Here is a 16,598-nt window from a genome sequence, read left to right on the forward strand (position 1 = left end):
CGAATGACAGCGGTCTCCCTACATGTGGGCATTCCCTCACATATTTTTTATGTATTTATTTAAAACCCCATAGAGCCATTTGGCCTGAGAGGCATCTTGTGATGATGGGTCCCACCAGCTAATTGTGTGCTCGGCTTGGAATATTTGCTTTCATGGTTTCCAGTGTGCTTCATTCCATTGAATCACTGCCTTGTTCTTATTCTGACCAACACTGCCTGCTTTTTCAGCTCCAAGCTGCCCCCAGGAGCCCCCATCCTTCCCTGCCACCATGGGCTGTGGCACAGCGCCCTGTCCCTGCCCCACTGTGGGCTGCAGCGTGTCAAGCAGCACGAAATGCACCAGGGAGCACAGTGAGCTCCTGTCCTGTGTGAATAACAAGAAGAGGGGAGAACTGTCCCCTTTTATCAGGAGCTAAATCAAGTGTGCCTGCTGGAGAGCAAGCAGCTGCACAGCTTGTCTCAACTGACAGCAGCTGTGGGATGCCAGAGTGGGGCCATCTGTAAAGCTCTGCTGGAGCACGTGGCACTACAGAGAGGATGTGGGGCACTGTGTCCACCCCACATGCCATGGGGCTGGAACTGCAGGCCACCCCATTCCTGGGTGGGAGGGGATGGAGGGGATGGTGGGATGAACATGGGGTGGGTGATGTGGAGGAGCTGTGGATGGGCTCTTGGGGAGGATGCTGGCAGCTGCTGGGTCTGTGCTTGCTGGGCTGTTCCCAGTGCTGGCTCCCAGAAAGCTGCTAATGGGGAGCAGGCACTGCTGCTGCCTTCACCTGGGGGGTGATGGGCATGTGGGGGTGGTGGGAGCAGGAGGGCAGGAAGAGGGGGGAAATCCTCCCCATCTGAGGTCTCTGGGCAGCAGCAATATCCCAGAGCCCGTGGGGTCTGTGGTGGCACTGGGGACTGCAGGGCAGGAGGAGGTGGCTCCCAGCCACCCGAGCTCCTTCCAGGAGCTATCTGAAGCATTTCCATGTACTTTTGGCTGTCTCCTGAAGCATCTGGGTCTGAGATGCTGCCTAAGATCACATGAGCTCCCTAGCCGTGTCTCAGGGACGGGTAAGGCAGTCACTGTGGGGTTACTCGGTCACCTGCCCTTGTCGCTGTGCCTGTCTGGGGACCCATTTGAGTCATGGCCCTCTGCCAGAGAAGGACAATGAAGGTCCCCACATCAGCACCATTTATCCCCAGGGGTAATAAATTGCTCCCCTGGGGATTTAGGGCTCTGCAGCCAAAAAATAGCCAACAACAAGAGATGAAATAGACATTGGCGGGGCTCCTGGTCTGCTGGGGCTGGGTAGTGCTGCTGCTGCTGCTCATCCTCTGCTCAGCTGCCAAATGGTTTGCTCCCAGCTTGACATTCATATGAGTTGTTCTGTGAAACCCATCACATATAGTTCAGTGAGTGGTCAAACTGCTTGTAAAGAGCAGGGAGAGGATGTCCTGGGGTTTCCAAGGATTGGAGAGGTGGAGCAGCGTGTACTGGAGCTTGGTAGGGTCTCTTGCAGACCCCAGGGATGTGGGAACATGTTGTTGCCTTCTTGACATCCCTGGACACATGCCTCAGTTTCCCCTCTGTTCTCAGGGGCCCAGTGGGCAGGATGGGATCTCTGGGATGAAGCACTGACACTGGGGCAGGGTGGAAGCAGCAACTTCCTCAGGAGCAGCCCTAGGGTTCAGCATGAGCTCCAGAGCCTGGGTCACTTTCTTTTTGTTTATCTAAAATATCAGCCCTAATGTCCTTTCCATAGAATATCCAGACAGGGAATGATGGGGGCCATTTTCCACATAGAGGCTACTGTCACACCCAAGACAGCTTGGAAAAATGCAGCTTTTGCTCAGGGGAGGAAATGTCCTCGTGTCCTGTGCACTCCTAGTGCAAACCACTGTTGAACCATAGCAAACTGGGCCACGAACCCCAGGAGAGGAGAGGACACGATGGCAGGGCTGGGTGGGGGTGCTCCAGGCAGGGGCACCGTGGGGCAGGGAGGGGGCCCTGGTTGATGCCCCGCAGCTCCCAGCCCCCGGCACTGCGGCTGTGAGCTGAGCACGCAGCAGCAACTTGGCCCAGCGCCGTGCCCTGCTGCCAAGAGCTAATGAGTGGCTGCTCGGCCCTGCAGGAAAAAAAAAAAAAGGGGGTTTGGACTTCTCTCCCTCAGAGAAATGAGCTGGATGATTTAATCCCCGAGAAATGCGAGGTCTGATGAATTCTGTATCTCCTCCCTGCACTTAAAGCAGCCATGAGAATAGCCCAGGAGATGTGGAATGGGGAGGAAGGGGCTGGGGGTGTGCTGGGGGGGCTCAGTGGTCACAGTGCAGATGGAGTGGAGCTGACAGCTGTGCCGTGTCCACCACCAGCTATTGGCCAGCCCCACTGCCAGCTGTGTGTGACATGCAGCAGGGACGGGGTCCTCATGAACTGCGATGCCACTTCCCTTCTGCTTTGGTAGCTTTGAGCCCCTTCCTGCATTTTGCCTTTTGCTTGGGCTACTTCCTCGGGCTGTTCCAGCAATGAGTTTGCTAGGTCTCAGTCCCTTGGGGAAGCGCTGCTCCATCCCCACGGGGTGACTGCAAGCTCAGCACCGGGGGTGAGACAAAGCTCAGTGCTGGCTGTAAAGTACTTGTGCTGGTGTAGGTATGCCAGCTCCCCCATGCCAAGGCTGAAAGAGGAATAACAATAAAACCTTGGCATTGCTTGGGAAATACTGCAGGTTGTGTAAAGGAAAAGACAGCTGGTTTAGAGTGGAGCTCCCTCCTGCCTCAGTTTCCCCAGGTGATGGGGGATGCAGATCCACTTTTTCTCCTCCCTGCATTTTGTCCCATAGCAGGGCAAGACTGACCACCGGTGCTGTCCTGATCCAATCTGGCCTGTTCCCGCTTCATCACGTCTCTGGCAACAGCCAAGCAGGAAGGGGTTTACGGCTGCAAGCGAGAGGCATTGGGGTTTGCATTCCTTTTCTGCGTCAGCTCTGGTGGGGCTGTGGGACGAGAAGCTTGCAGGCATTTTCCATTCCCTAACCCTTCCCTGGCTGCCGCAGCGCCTGTGCTCAGGCACCCAACTGCTGAGGATGATCTTGAGAGGTGATTTGCCTGTAAATTTAATGACCAAAACAGCAGCTGTGCTCAAAACAGGATTATCTCTTGTTTTTCCTCTCTTTCTTTTTAAACACCTGGTTAGGGCAAAGGTCAGCTGGCTTTTTCAGCTGTGTTTCTCACTTGGAATCAAGGGCAGCTAGTTTTTTCCAGCCTGGCTCCATCTGCCTCTGTCTGAGCGGGTGAAGAAGCATGTCCTGGTCCATGGGGTGTTTGCATCCTGGTTCCAGCAGCATGAGATGCCCAGGGATGGATGGAGGGGCCCGGCCACACTTGGAAGGAAGGCAGCAGCGTTTGGGCTGTGCGTATCTGTGAGGAATTGATTTGACCAATTTCCTCCGCCTCACTTTGTGTTGCATTGACTGAAGTGACCCAATCTCCCACCCCAGCCAAGCACTGGGATGAATCTTTTTGCCTGTAGAGCACTTGGGGCTGGGAGCTGCTTTGTTTGATGGGCATTTTGAACACCTTCCACACATCCCCTTTGCAGCTGCACACACAGTGCATGTTTCCGAATGTTCGCTGGAGGTGTAAATGTAGGCATGGAGCAGCCGTGCTCTGCCCAGCCCTGTGTGCAGCACATCCCGCAGCATCCCAGCGACGGGAGAGCAGGATCTGTGCATGACAGAGCAGCATACTTTTCCCCTTTGCTCACTTCCACCTCCAGAGCTTTGTTTGTAGCCATATGTTTCTCCTGGTGACGCTTTTACAGCTTCTGACTCCTGGGAATGAGCTCTATGGTGAGTCGGCGGGGGTGGGGGGTGACAGCTTAATTCTGCAGGCTGGTGGCAACACCGTGCGCTTCACACGGAGGTGCAGAGCCCCAGGGGAGCTGCTCAGGGCTTCCCTTGTCCCTGCTCAGGACTCGTTCCCATGACTCCGGGTCACCGCAGCAGCACCCGTGGGAGGGGTGGCCTGGGGATGTCACTGCTCAGGGCCGGGGCGCTCGGCGAGGGCAGCCTGCTTTGACGTGGTGCATAAAGCACGCGCTGATCCGACCCGCTGGCCGCAGGGGCGGCTCGGATTTCCTGTCTTTATTTTTTCCCTTTCTGATTTTTTCTTTTTTCTTTTTTTTAAAGAAATTTTTGAGCTCTCCAAGGGGAGTTTGAAGATCTGGCTGTCAGAAAGAAGCACCATGCCATTAATCATCTGTGTTTGCACAGCATCGAGCGGAGCAAAGTCTTGGCTTGGGATGGGGCAGCCGATGCTGTCATAACATGAAGAATAAGCATCTTCCTCTGTCCTGGGCCTTACCTTTGGGCATCGTGGGCTGTAGCATGGGGAAGAGGAGCCCAGCCTGGGCTCAACTCTTTGCTTGTCAGCGTTTGAGAAGTCTCTTGCAGTGCATAATTCTACTTACAGCCCTGGGGCTGCTGGCTCTCAATGGCTTTCACAGAGTGCTCTTGTCACAGATTTCCTCAGACCCCCATCCCTAGCCCTCTCTGCCCGCTGTTCCCCCTGTGTGTGCTGCAGCTCATGCCCATCCGGGCGCAGCCTCGGAGCCCACAGCAGAGCTCCCTGCTCTGCATGGACGCCCTCAGCAGCCGCTTGCTGCTCTGCCTGGTGGGGACAGGCCGTTCTCACAGCCCTGGCTCTGCCTGTTGGTGCTTTCACACTCAGACATTTCCTTCTCTACATCCGCCAGACCAAAGAGGTATTTCTGTTGCAGAGCAAACGCACGAGGGAGGGCCAGAAGCAGGATGGGAAGGGGCATCAACCAAAGGGAGGTGGTACCAGGGATGACCAGAGCCAACAAAACCCATACAGCAGGCATGCCACCGGCTGCCCTCGAGCATCCCTTTTGCCTGCAAGAGCTGGGGAAGGTTTCTCTGCAGCCATGCCATGTGGCAGCCAGGGCTGCAGCTCACAAACCAAACCAGGACAGCTTTGAAGGTGGATTCAGAACTTGGACTCCGTGAGAAATTCCTGCAGAAAGAAAACTCAACAAAGTCTCTTGGCTGAGAGTAAAATTCAGATTTGCAGGATTTTTCTACAGGTTTTTGTTCTTCCCAGCAATGGGAGCTGTGCGAGCAGCTTCACAGCTCTTACAATGCAGTGGATAGTCTGGAATAGGAGACCTTTCCGTGCTGGGCTTTGCAGGAAAGCTTTTGTGCAAGAAATGCCCCTGTTCAATGCCTTAGTTTCCCCTGTGCATACCTCTGTGCTCAGCTGAGGATGTATTAGGTAACAGGAAAAAAAGCAAAACCTAAACACATTAAAAATAGCCGTGTTCGTTTCAATTTGGAGGCTTTCAACTATTTTTTCAAAGCAATTGGTGTTAATCTCCATGCTGGAAAACAGCATATTCTTTCCATATTGATTTTGATCTTTCTCCAGCTGGCAAACACGTCTCCATCTCAACCCTTTGTTTAAGCAACATGAAGTACCAACATGGCTTCTCTTTGTGCCTCTTCGGTGTCCTGCAGGTTTTGGGGCATCCATGTCACTGGGGCATCACACTCCCAGGAATCAGTCACCAGTGAGACCCCCATTATGGAGCAAGGAAGAGGCCACTGCTGGAACAGTCAGAAGGGCTGCAGGGAGCTCAGGGCCAAACGGGGGATGCCAGCTGGGGGGAGCTTTGGGGAGGGTCTGATTTTGGCTGTTTGAAACTTACTGCTGATTTACCTATCAGCCAAGTGGGGCAGTGCAGTATCAGCCCCTGCCAGGCAGCTGCCAGTGTCCAGCAGGTTTTGGTCCAGGTTCTCTTTAAGCAAAAACAGCTTTTCCTGGCCCTTCCTGCAGATCCACATGGCTGGAAGGAGGATGAGGAGCGTGGGAGCCCCTGCCCCCCAAACCTGAGTGGTGCTTGGGATGGGGATGCTCATGGCCTGCTGTGCCTGTGGCACTCCCTGCTTGGCCCCAAGCTATTTCTTAGCACAGTGAATATTCACCTGGAGCCCCTGGGAGCAAAACGATCCCCTTGGGCACCCACCAGCCCACCAATCCCTGCAGCCCCAGCACTGAGGTTCCCCAGTACATCCCCTCTGCACAGAGCAGTTTTCCAGCCCAGGACCTGCAGAGACTGAGGGTAAAACCCCACAGCCCTTCACCCACGTCCCACTCAGCCACCCAGCACTGCCAGAGCTCTGCTCCTTCCTCTTCACTGAGCATCATCAGGATTTGAATTAAAGCTCTCACCAACTGGGAGCGAATGAAACCCGTACCATGTCTTATGATGCCATCCTCCAGACCCCTGCACGGGACTGGTTCCATTCTGCAGGACAGAGGGCAGCTGTGTGTCCCCGTGCCGTGTCACCGCCTCGCGTGGGACGGCTCTGGGGATGGGTGGCACACGCAGAGTCCCTGCACTCTGTGCCCCCTCTGTAAACAGAAGCACAGCTGGAAAACACCGGCCCAACGGCACGCTCCCGGAGCAGGGGCCGTGGCAAGGGAAGGGCTTATTGAAATTATTAATTAGCTTTGTTTTTAAACACGGGCTCCGAGCAGCCTCCGCAGCAGAAGGAATTGTTATTAAACGCCAGCCCTCCGGCAGGCAGGCCATGTGTGCGGAGCCCGCAGCGCTTGGCTGCCAGATAAAGACGTTATTGTTGTCATCTCGCCTCCATCCCAGCCCTCCGCCTCCCGCGCTCCCACCCACCCCGCGCCCGCGGTTCCCAGGAACAAAACCCCCGCGCAGCGCCGCGCGCTCGGCCGCCGCTCACTCGTGGAGAGGAGGAGGAGGAGGAGGAGGGAGGCAGCCAGAGGGAAACTGCCCTGGGGATTAATAAGAGGCAGGAGGAGGGAGAGGTGCACGCAGGTAAGCGGTGGGCAGGCGCTTCCCCCGAGGCTCACCTCGCCTTGCCCGATGTCCCAGCCTGGACGCTGCACTGATCCACGATGCTCCTGCCCTCTCCAGCGTCTCTTACATGCACAGCAGCATTCGCTGCTCCTTTTCTCTCTCTTCTTGTGTTTTTTTTTTTTTTTTCTTTTTCTTTCTTTTCCTTCTGTTCTTCCGCAGCTGGAGTCTCTTTTTCCTTCACTTTGCTCTGTTTTTGCAAGAGTTTTGCTCAGCGTGGTGCAGGGCTGGGGGTGGAGGGGGCTGAAAGCAGAACTAAGTCCCGTGTGTGACAGCGTTGTGCCTACTGCCAGGTGCTTTCTGTGGCAGCTCCCAACCACACGCAGGCTCAGTTCTCCAGCTGGGTAGAAGTGCTGGGGGTGGACAGGGGGCTGCTCAGCCCACGCCGTGCCCAGAGCAATCTCCTGCTTGGGAAAGCAGTGCGGAAAGTGTTCAAGGAGTGGGAGAGGCTGAGAGGAGAGCGCACACCTCTGGAGTCAGGACTGCTCCCAGGGAACCTCCGTCACTCCGTGTGTTGTGGCACCGGGTCACTGAGCTCTGGGTTTGCAGGGAATGGGGTGGGGGGCTGCTGCAGGGTGCTGCTCCCACAGGAGGAAGGCTGGGATTGTAGAGCGAGGTGGGATGAGGCAGCCAAACAACATCTGGGAGCCTCAGGAGCAATTTTAGCATCCTTTTGTGCACGGTGGTTGAGCTTTTCTACCCAACAGGCAATGTCTGTGCCTGGAACACGCAGCCCACTCCCAGGGCACATAACACTGCCTTTGCCACCCCATTAGATGGAGCAGCTTGGCTCACAGCCGGCTCTTTGTGCCTGCTTCAGCAGGCGAAGGGAGGAAGCAACGGGGCAGGGATGCTCACTTAAATCCTGGAAAAAAAATTTTGGTGTGCAGAAGAGATTCAGTTTTACACCAAACCTGCCCTTCTTTGCCTTTTTGAGAGCTGGATGCTTTTAGGAAAAGAAAGAAATAAATAAAAGGATGAAAAACAGAAATTCATTCTCTTGGCAGCCGAATGCAAAGCACGCAGCATGTGAGAGCTTGGAAACTTTCCTAGGAGCTGTGGGCTGCCTTATGTGGTGCTGGGCTGCAGCATCCCATAGCCTGGGGGAGCGCCGGTTCCTGGGTGCCCCTCTGTGCTGCAGGGCAATGGACTGGGTGCTCCCAGCAGGAGGGATGGAAGTATGGCTGTGGGAGGTCTGCTCTGCCTTGGGAAGAGTCTGGGAGAAAGGGATGAGGCGGAAGGAGCTGACAAAGCATCAGGGAGTGTTTCTCAATGTTTTACAAAAGCGGAGCTGGCACGATGCGTCTGCTGGGAGGGGAGTGGGGTGTGCATGGGGGTTTGCTTCTGTGGGTGCAGCATGGAGGTGTGTGGGCTGAGCCAGGAGCAGCCTCAGGGCATGCAGGGAGGAGGAGGAGGAGAAGAGAGGAATTGCTGAGATGGAGGAAGCAGCAGTGGTGCTTTCTGCCTGCGTTGCCTTCTCACAGACCATCCCAGGGGGAAGAGGTCGTGGCAAACACAACGAGCTTTTCGCAATGAGTCTGGTGACTGTGACACAGCGGGGGGAGCACTCATGGGCTGCGCATCGCCATCCCCACAGCCCGCAGTCCTCAAGCTGAGCCCACAGGCATTGCTTGTGAGCCCATGCTCACATTTGAGCTGCTCTCCAGCCAGACTACAGCTGGTCCCCTGGGACACCCATGTTCACATGAGAAGAAATGCAGCACCGACCCCAGCTGGATCAGCAGCCCACGGCTTGTCTTTTGGCTGGGAAATTACTGGGAAAGGGCAAGCAGGGCTGTTGTATCACTGCTCCGCTCTGCTCTGCTCCCCAGGCGCCTCAGGAACGTGCGGGTGGCAGCATGTCTGCCTCCCTCAGAGGACAGCCTGGCACTGTGCACTGTGGTTTTCCAGCATTTCCAGCACTGCGGCACTGCTGGATAAAGAACCCCCTGTTTTGGTTAAAACTGATCAGACCCAGAGCCTCGCAGAGAGCTAATGGGCTGTTATGGAGACTGGAGGTGGAGGGAGACCAATAGGGATTCTTTGCTGGCTCCTTTTGGCTGTTTTTAAAGTCACTATTTCTTGTTCTGCTGTAGAGTGCAGGTTCACAGGGAAGCTGGGGGTATTTTCCAGCCTGGGGAGTGGAGGTGAAATGAGAGATGGAGGTAGCAGTGGGAAAGCTGTGAAGGGAGCGGGGCTATTGGCAATGGGCTGGAATGTAATGGTGCAGCAATCAAGTCTTTACCCTCACCTTCCTAAAGACAAAGGTCCCCTTTATCCCTCCTGGCCTCTCCACAGGAGGAGGGGTCCCAGAAACATCTGTCCAGAGCCTGCTGCTGCTCCCTGTATACCCAGCTGCTTCTGGAGGCAGCCCCGAGGGCAGGAGACACCTGAGAGAGAGTGATGTGATTTGTGCCTGCTTAAAATCTCCCAACAGCCTTTACAAAGCTCCCTCCTGTCCCAGAGGCTGTGATTTCTGCACTGGTCAGTCGCTGCGCTAGCAGCAAACATTGCTTCGGAGCAATGGGCTCAGATGCACCAAAGGTAAACTATTTGGAAAGCAAAGTGTTGTTTGGGGATGGAATTTCCAGCTGTTGTGCTGAATTTTTGTTGTTTGTAATGGGATACTGAATGCACAGCTGTCTCTTCTTGGGAAAAGCTCCAGGCCGGCATTTATTGGAGGCTTTGCCATAACTCCAACCAGGGTCTTGTAGGAGATGCTGGTCTTGCACCCAAGCCACTCAGCATGGCTCAAGAGGCGCCTGAACTGTTAAAACTATTCACAAAATGGGGCTTTCCTCTGCAGTGAGCAGTTGGTTTCCTGAAGGCATTCATTGCTTCATGATTTAACTCTATTCCTACTGCAGGGATTCCTTGGGGAGGCACCCCGGACCTGTGTATCAGAGAGCGATGGGAAAGGTGGAGGCATCTGCAGAGCAGACACTGCCACAGATTCAGCAGCCAGTGCTCATGCAGCATCAGGGTGTGGGATTTCAAAATCTATTTCTTGCATTCATGTGAGTTAATTCAGTGGTATGAAAGTCGACAAATAACAGACTGCTGATGGCGCTGTATCCAGGGAGAGCCAGCTTTGAACCTTCCAGTGTGCTGGAGGCAACTGTAAATCTCATGGCAGCCTCAGGCTTGTTGCAAAAAGCCTGGTTGGTGATGTTTTTCTGGATGTGGGTGCCACAGGCCGTGAGCTGCTGCGTGCAAATTGCAGGGGAGAGAGTGCTGCTTTCTGTGCATGGGATGGAAGCAGTGGGCAGACCGGCTGCAGTCCTGGCCCTGCAGGCTGCAGGTTGCAGGTTGCAGGCAGTACAGTGGTTAGGAGGGTTTGCATCTGCCTGCTGACACTTTCTTTCTGCACTGACAAATGGCACATGATGCTGTCGCTCTTGGGTCTGGATTTCTGGCTCAGACACTATTTCTGCAGAGTCCCTGCAGTGATGGAGGCTCATGCGGAGGGGACAGCATGGCTGTGTGTGTGACAGCACTCACGTGCCAGGTGTTTTCTGAATGGGCTGAAAGCTGACCCAGCTCTTGAGTCTGATGGGGCAATGGGGCAACCTCGTCCTCGCCCCTCGTGGTGAAGTTGCCCCTGCAGCAGGGAGGTGCTGAATGGCTGCACCAAAGAGTGCGCTGAACAGCAGCATACTGCATCCCAGCCACCTCCTCCCTCCACCACCACCCAAATGCAGGCATCAGATCTCCCCCCACTCCACCAAGCTTTGTGGGTGTGAAAATCCAGAGCTGAGTTTTGGAGCTGATGCAAAAGCCCGCGCAAAAGTTTAGGATAATGTGGGGGGAGAGGGTGTGCAAAGGGGGACGTGGCTGGAGAGGAGGGGGATGCTGTGGGGCCAGGGAGGGGCCTGTGTGTTGGGAATTTGTCTGTACTCCGCGGCCTGCTGTCGAATCTGTCCTCCAACAACACAGAAGCATGCACGTACATCCCCAAAGGGAACTGACTGCAATACTGCTGAGCTGAATATCTGGCGGTGCTGCTCTTCCCCTGTTCCTCCCTTCCCCCAGCGAGATGCCAGAGCTCTGATTGAAAACAGCAGGCATGGGAGCCTTGTAGGGTTAAACAGAGCCAGATGGGAGCGGAGTGAGACAAAAAGGAAAGTAACACAGGCCAGGGGAGGGCGGGGGGTGGGAACAGGGTTTTTTTTCAAGGAGAAAGTCAATTACTTTGAGCCCCAGGAATGCATGGGATTGCTTCAAAGGGAGCAGGGCTGGCACAGCCTCAGGGGCTGGAAGAAGCACCCACCAGAGTTGGAGTGGAAAGGGGGTTGTTATGCTGGAGGGGACCTAGACAGGCATTTCTATGCCAGGAAAAGGCAACAGGAGGAGATTTGGTGGTGGGTGCTGTGGGTGCTGCTATACCTTGAGGCAGACTGATTTGAGCTCCAGCATCACTAAAGCCTCCTGCCTCATGCTGCTATCCCAGCTGTAATGTCTCCCACGGCATCTGCTCAGTTAGCCTGGGAGATCCATTCTCCTCTCTGTCTCATCTTCCTCCCCACCCTCCTCCCTGTCTCCCCACTCTTGGTTCCCCTTCCCATCCCGGTTCTGCCCAGCTTCTCCATCTGCTTTGCTGTTCATCCACCTGGGCTCCATTCTCACTGGAGTGCCAAATGCCTTTGGTAGAAGCCTGACAAACACCCCCAGGTATCTGCTGCCTGCACAGAAAGTACAGAACCTGGCCTGCTCCAGCTGGCCTGGGAAGCATCCAAAGCACCTCTTTCACCAGGCTTTCTGGGGAGCTCATCTGCAAAGAGCTGGATTCTGCCACCCTCCAAGCTGTCAGCTGGAGAGCACCCAGCAAAAATCTTGCAGGGATGGTTGCTGCTGCTGTTTCAGGCAACAGGGATGGGACAGAAAGCCTCCGTGGGCTTAGTAACAACCGCAGAAATCACAATGTGGTTGAGAAGGAGAAGTGGGGGATGTGAGCTGTTGGGCTGGTGTCCAGGAGGGGCTCCCAATGGCTAGGGACAATCAGAGGCCTTGTCTGATCCCTCTAGATCCCCCACTGCTATTGCACTCCCCCTAAATTACCAGCCCAGCCTAGCACCCTGCAGTGGGGCTGGAGGTGACAGATCAGTTATCTGGGTAACATAGGGAGCCGTATGGCAGAATATCTTCAGTATTGCCCAATCGTAATCTTGCAAATGTCCTTTTTTTATCACACAGCCTTGGAAATGGGCCGTCCTGCATTAAATCCTGGTCCCTGAAGCACAACACTATCCATCTTCGCTGCTCTGCTAGCTGCTGCAGGCCTCCTGCTACTGTTGCTCAGCCAGTTTGTTGCTGAATCATTGATTATTTGGCTCAAGAGCAAAATTAACCCTAATCCATCAGGGCCTCTGAAAGGGCAATCCATCCTTCTGGAAGAAGGGTGCAGTGAGGCTCCCAACCCACACTGGGGACATCTTCCCACCACAGGAGATGCTGCTTATTGAAGCTGAAGGGATGCTGCAGTTCAGAGCAAGAAAATGTCTCCTCGTGGCCCATCTGCTCACCTCTGCTCTATTCAGGGGATTTCTGCCCTCCCTGCCTGTCTTTATGACCACTCGTCTTTTGCCAGAATTACTGCACAGTTTCCTTGCAGTTTTAGGACCCCTGTGTAGCTTTCTTCCCTCTTAATGTGGAATGAGTAGGGTTACCTTGATCTCATTTCTGTGCCCTGATGTAGGTGACTTTTCTCTCAGCTGTGTTTTGTTCTTTGAAAAGCCAAAAAAGTTAAAGTAAAGATCAACCAACCAACCAACCAAAAAAAAAAGAAAAAAAAAAAAAAAAAAGAAAAAAAAGAGACAAGCCCACCAAAAACACAAATGAAATGGAAAAAAAAGCAACCCTCAATGGCATAAAGCTGAGCCAGAGGAGATCTCAGTGAACTCATGCTTGGGAAAGGGATTGGATGTAAAGATAACTCCCAGGGGGAAGGAGAAAAAGTAGCAAGTTACTGGCAGAGTAGTGGAGTAACTCCTGGTGCCAGAGACTGTGGTGATGGGAGATGATGCAGAACCTAAACTGGTCTCTTCACACAGAGGGTGGTGAGGCACTGGAACAGGTTGCCCAAGGAGGCTGTGGATGCCCCATCCCTGCAGGCATTCAAGGCCAGACTGGATGTGGCTCTGGGCAGCCTGGTCTGCTGTTGGTGACCTGCACACAGCAGGGGGTTGCTCATCTATGAGCACTGTGGCCCCTTTCAAGCCAGGCCATTCTAGGATTCTGTGATTCTTCCTAACCCACCTCTTGTTGTCTCACTTAGGCAAACATCTGGACCATGAAGTTGGCCTTTAGCTTGCTTCTCCCACTTGTTCTCGTGCTGATCTCAGAGGTGAGTGGGCAGCGGAGGAAGCCTCCACGGAAACCCACCCGCCCGCCTCCTGAGCCCATCGAGCCTGTTGAACCCGTGGAGCCCACCGAGCTGCCCCCACCCCTGCCGCCTGGCCCACCCTCCATCTTCCCTGACTGCCCCCGAGAATGCTACTGCCCCCCAGACTTCCCCTCTGCCCTCTACTGTGACAGCCGCAACCTACGGAAGGTCCCCATCATCCCGTCCCGCATCCACTACCTCTACCTCCAGAACAACTTCATCGATGACCTCCCGGAGGAGTCCTTCAGGAACGCCACAGAGCTGAAATGGGTCAACCTCGACAACAATCGCATCCGGAAAGTGGACAGGCGGGTCCTGGAGAAGCTGGAAAACCTCATCTTCCTCTACATGGAGAAGAACCAGCTGAAGGAGGTGCCTGCCTTCCTGCCACCCAACCTGGAGCAGCTGCGCCTGAGCAGGAATCAGATTTCCAAGATCCCTGCTGGGGTCTTCAACAAGCTGGAGAACCTGGTGCTCTTGGATCTGCACCACAACAAGCTCAGTGATGGAGTTTTCAACAAAAACACCTTCAAAGGACTCAAGAATCTCATGCAACTCAACCTTGCCCACAACATCCTGAGGAAAATGCCGCCTGGGGTGCCCAGTGCCATCCACCAGCTCTTCCTGGACAGGAACAACATCGAAGACATCCCCAGTGACTATTTCAAGGAGTTTCCCAACCTGGCGTTCATCCGGCTCAACTACAACCAGATCTCTGACAAGGGGCTCCCCAAGAACTCCTTCAACCTCACCAACCTGCTGGTGTTGCACCTAGCTCACAACAAGCTCACCAACGTCCCTTTCATCAGCGCCAAGCTGGAGCACCTCTACCTGAACAACAACTCCATTGAAAGTGAGTCACGTTGGCCAGCCGGGAGAGATCTGGGAAGCAGATAGATTGAGAGATGGCAAGAGTTTTGTTCCAAAGGGCATTTTTCACCCATGAACCTTTCAAAGGGGGGATGCAGTGATGAGATGAGCTCAGGTTTTAGTGTTGGCAAATGAAGGTGGGTTTGCACGAGGTGAAGGACGAACCACAGATGAGGGTAGCAGCAGAGGAGCAGGGCTGAATGATCCTTGGAGCTGCAAGGCTTTTCTTATTCGTTGCCATGGTCAGACGTTCTTAGGGGCTAGCAGTCATTGAAGCAGTTACTTCCCCACCAGGGTTCAGAAATAGGGCTGCTCAGAAAAGAGTGTCTGTGCACATGTTTTACAAACTGATGCCAAATACACAGTCAAGATGGTTAGAAATAACCCAGATTAACTCTCAAGCAGAGCCTCACAGAGGAAGGAACAAGGAGAACAGGGCTGTGATGGAGGTTGTCTTGGCAAACCAACCTGGGCAGTTTCACGCTGCTCCAGGCAAAGCATAGCGACTTGATGGTGCTGGCCTGTGAAATGTGTAAACACAGCCAGCACATTAGAGAAGAAGACAGAGAACCATTCCTGGTCAAGCCAGATGTTTCTGCTTTTAGAGGTCCAGTGACCTGCTGTCCTTGCTATCTGCAGGGGAGCAAGAATGCTGCACTCCTGCCAGAAACCCTCTGTGCATTGGGGAAAGAGAGCTGGGCTCTCGTATTTCAGGCTCTGGTTTGGGGGCTGCAGGACCTGCACAGGGAATACTCGTTTGTGAAGCAGCTGCCAGGTAGGACATTGGTCCCAACAGGTGGCGTGACGCCACCACTTCCACATGCTGCAGTGTTTGTTTATTGGGCAGTGACTGTGCGGCTTTACATGGAAGAGCAGTGTGCTGCCACGGAGATGTAAAATCGTGGACCGGGCTCTGGCTGCGGCATCAGGAAGGGGCAAGGCAGGAGCTGTCTTCTTACCTGCCAAGCACTGACCATGTTGTGATGATCCCTTTTGTCTCCAGATTGGCTTTCTGTATTCCTCACCTTGCTTTGGCTGAGTGACCTGCTTCACTTCTGAACAAAAGCAGGATTTCTTTCTTGCTTGGTCTGCACCCTGCCCCTTGCAGGGGCTGGGGATTCTCCCTTTGATAGCAAAGCAAACCCATCGTGGGGGTGACCCTATGAAGATAGGGACAAATGAATGGAGGGGAGGGGGATGGTTCTTTAGCATCCCACCCTGCCTTCCTTTTCCTCGTTACCTCTAATCCATGCCCTTCTCCTTTCCCTGCAGAAATCAATGGGACGCAGATCTGCCCCACCTCACTGATGTCCATCCAGGACTTCTCCCCCTCCGACCTGGACAGCGTGCCCCGGCTCCGGTATCTGCGGCTGGACGGGAACCTCCTGAAGCCCCCCATCCCCTTGGACCTGATGATGTGTTTCCGCCTTCTGCAGTCCGTGGTTTTCTAGCCCTGCGTGCCTCTCCTATGACTTGGCTTTGCACAAAGACTTGAACCCCATCAGCTTTTGACACTCGGGACTCTCTTTGCTTCCCCCTTCCCTCGCTCACACCCTGGCCTCTCTGTTCCTCATCCCCTCCCTCCCCCCTTTCCTTGCCTGCAGTGGCTTCTGTGTCCCCAGGGGTTGTCTGCAGGACAGCATCATGTTGCAGCATCTGTCCCAGGTCCCAGCATCAGCCTGGGCTGCATGGGGGGCTGTCACCTCTCACTATGCTGTCACACTCCTGTCACCCTGCCCCTGCCCTCACCCCCTCCCCTCCCCACCTGGCCCTTTGCCAGCACTGGAGCTGGCTTCATCTCTCCCCTGGACCTGGCAGTGTTTGGGGGAGGATGGGCTCGGTCCTAGCCAAAGCATGTCCTGATGGAGCTGATGAGGAGGCTGTTTGGGGAAGGGATGGCACAGGAGCGAGCGGTGCTGCAGGACAGCAATCACACAGCCCTGTGATGGAGCTATTTCAGCTCAGAGCAGCAGTATTCTGCACCAACACCAAACCCAAACAGCCACGAAAGCCGAGACCAGCCTCTGTGGGGACAGCTGCATCCCTGCGCTCGGGGCTGCAGCACGCGCTGAGGCTGACTCCCGGCTTTGGGAAGCGCAGCCCTCCGTCCCCGCACCGCCTCCCATCAATCCAAGCGGGTTCTGCGGTCACATCCAACCGACGGCGGTGGAGCGGTGCTGCGGGTCCCAGCCCGATCACGGGGCGTTCCCCCGAGGTCCCGCGGCCTCCGCCCGGTTCGGTGCGCGGGGCGCCGGCTGGGACCGCCGGGCAGAGCCGGCAACGACACCTCGTGGCCGCAGCCACGGCCCGGGGCCGGGACGCCGTCCTCCCTCAGCTCCGCAGCCTTGCTCTCGGGGCGGCGTGGCTGAGGGCGATTGGGCAGGAGATGGTGGAGGGGGGGTGGTGGTCCTTCCCCTGCTGCTGCCTGTGGGGTTGCAATACACTCCGCGCGTTC

The 16,598-nt window shown here is 55.0% G+C and overlaps 2 protein-coding genes across 2 annotated transcripts in view; one reads left to right on the forward strand and one right to left on the reverse strand.

Moving 5' to 3' along the window:
• FMOD (fibromodulin) overlaps positions 1 to 8,036 on the reverse strand; it is a 31,731-nt gene extending 23,695 nt beyond the window's left edge. The window contains exon 1 of the mRNA XM_048926073.1: positions 6,888 to 8,036. The gene's annotated coding sequence lies outside the window, so the exon portion shown is untranslated. The remainder of the gene's footprint in view (positions 1 to 6,887) is intronic.
• LOC125684163 (proline and arginine rich end leucine rich repeat protein) lies at positions 6,690 to 15,906 on the forward strand. The gene is made up of 3 exons (XM_048926074.1): positions 6,690 to 6,852; positions 13,166 to 14,126; positions 15,416 to 15,906. The coding sequence occupies exons 2-3, from the start codon at positions 13,181 to 13,183 to the stop codon at positions 15,592 to 15,594; spliced, it is 1,125 nt and encodes a 374-aa protein (XP_048782031.1). The 5' UTR covers positions 6,690 to 6,852; positions 13,166 to 13,180; the 3' UTR covers positions 15,595 to 15,906.
• Positions 15,907 to 16,598: the final 692 nt, after the last annotated feature.

The sequence above is a fragment of the Lagopus muta genome, chromosome 24 (assembly GCF_023343835.1).
Source record: "Lagopus muta isolate bLagMut1 chromosome 24, bLagMut1 primary, whole genome shotgun sequence".
NCBI classification, from domain to species: Eukaryota; Metazoa; Chordata; class Aves; order Galliformes; family Phasianidae; genus Lagopus; species Lagopus muta.

Bases quoted from the DNA above. Each gene is read 5' to 3' on its own strand.
- LOC125684163 (XM_048926074.1), top strand. From the start codon at position 13,181: ATGAAGTTGGCCTTTAGCTTGCTTCTCCCACTTGTTCTCGTGCTGATC. The intron at 14,127-15,415 runs GTGAGTCACGTT...CTTTCCCTGCAG, and splicing joins GAACAACAACTCCATTGAAA to AAATCAATGGGACGCAGATC.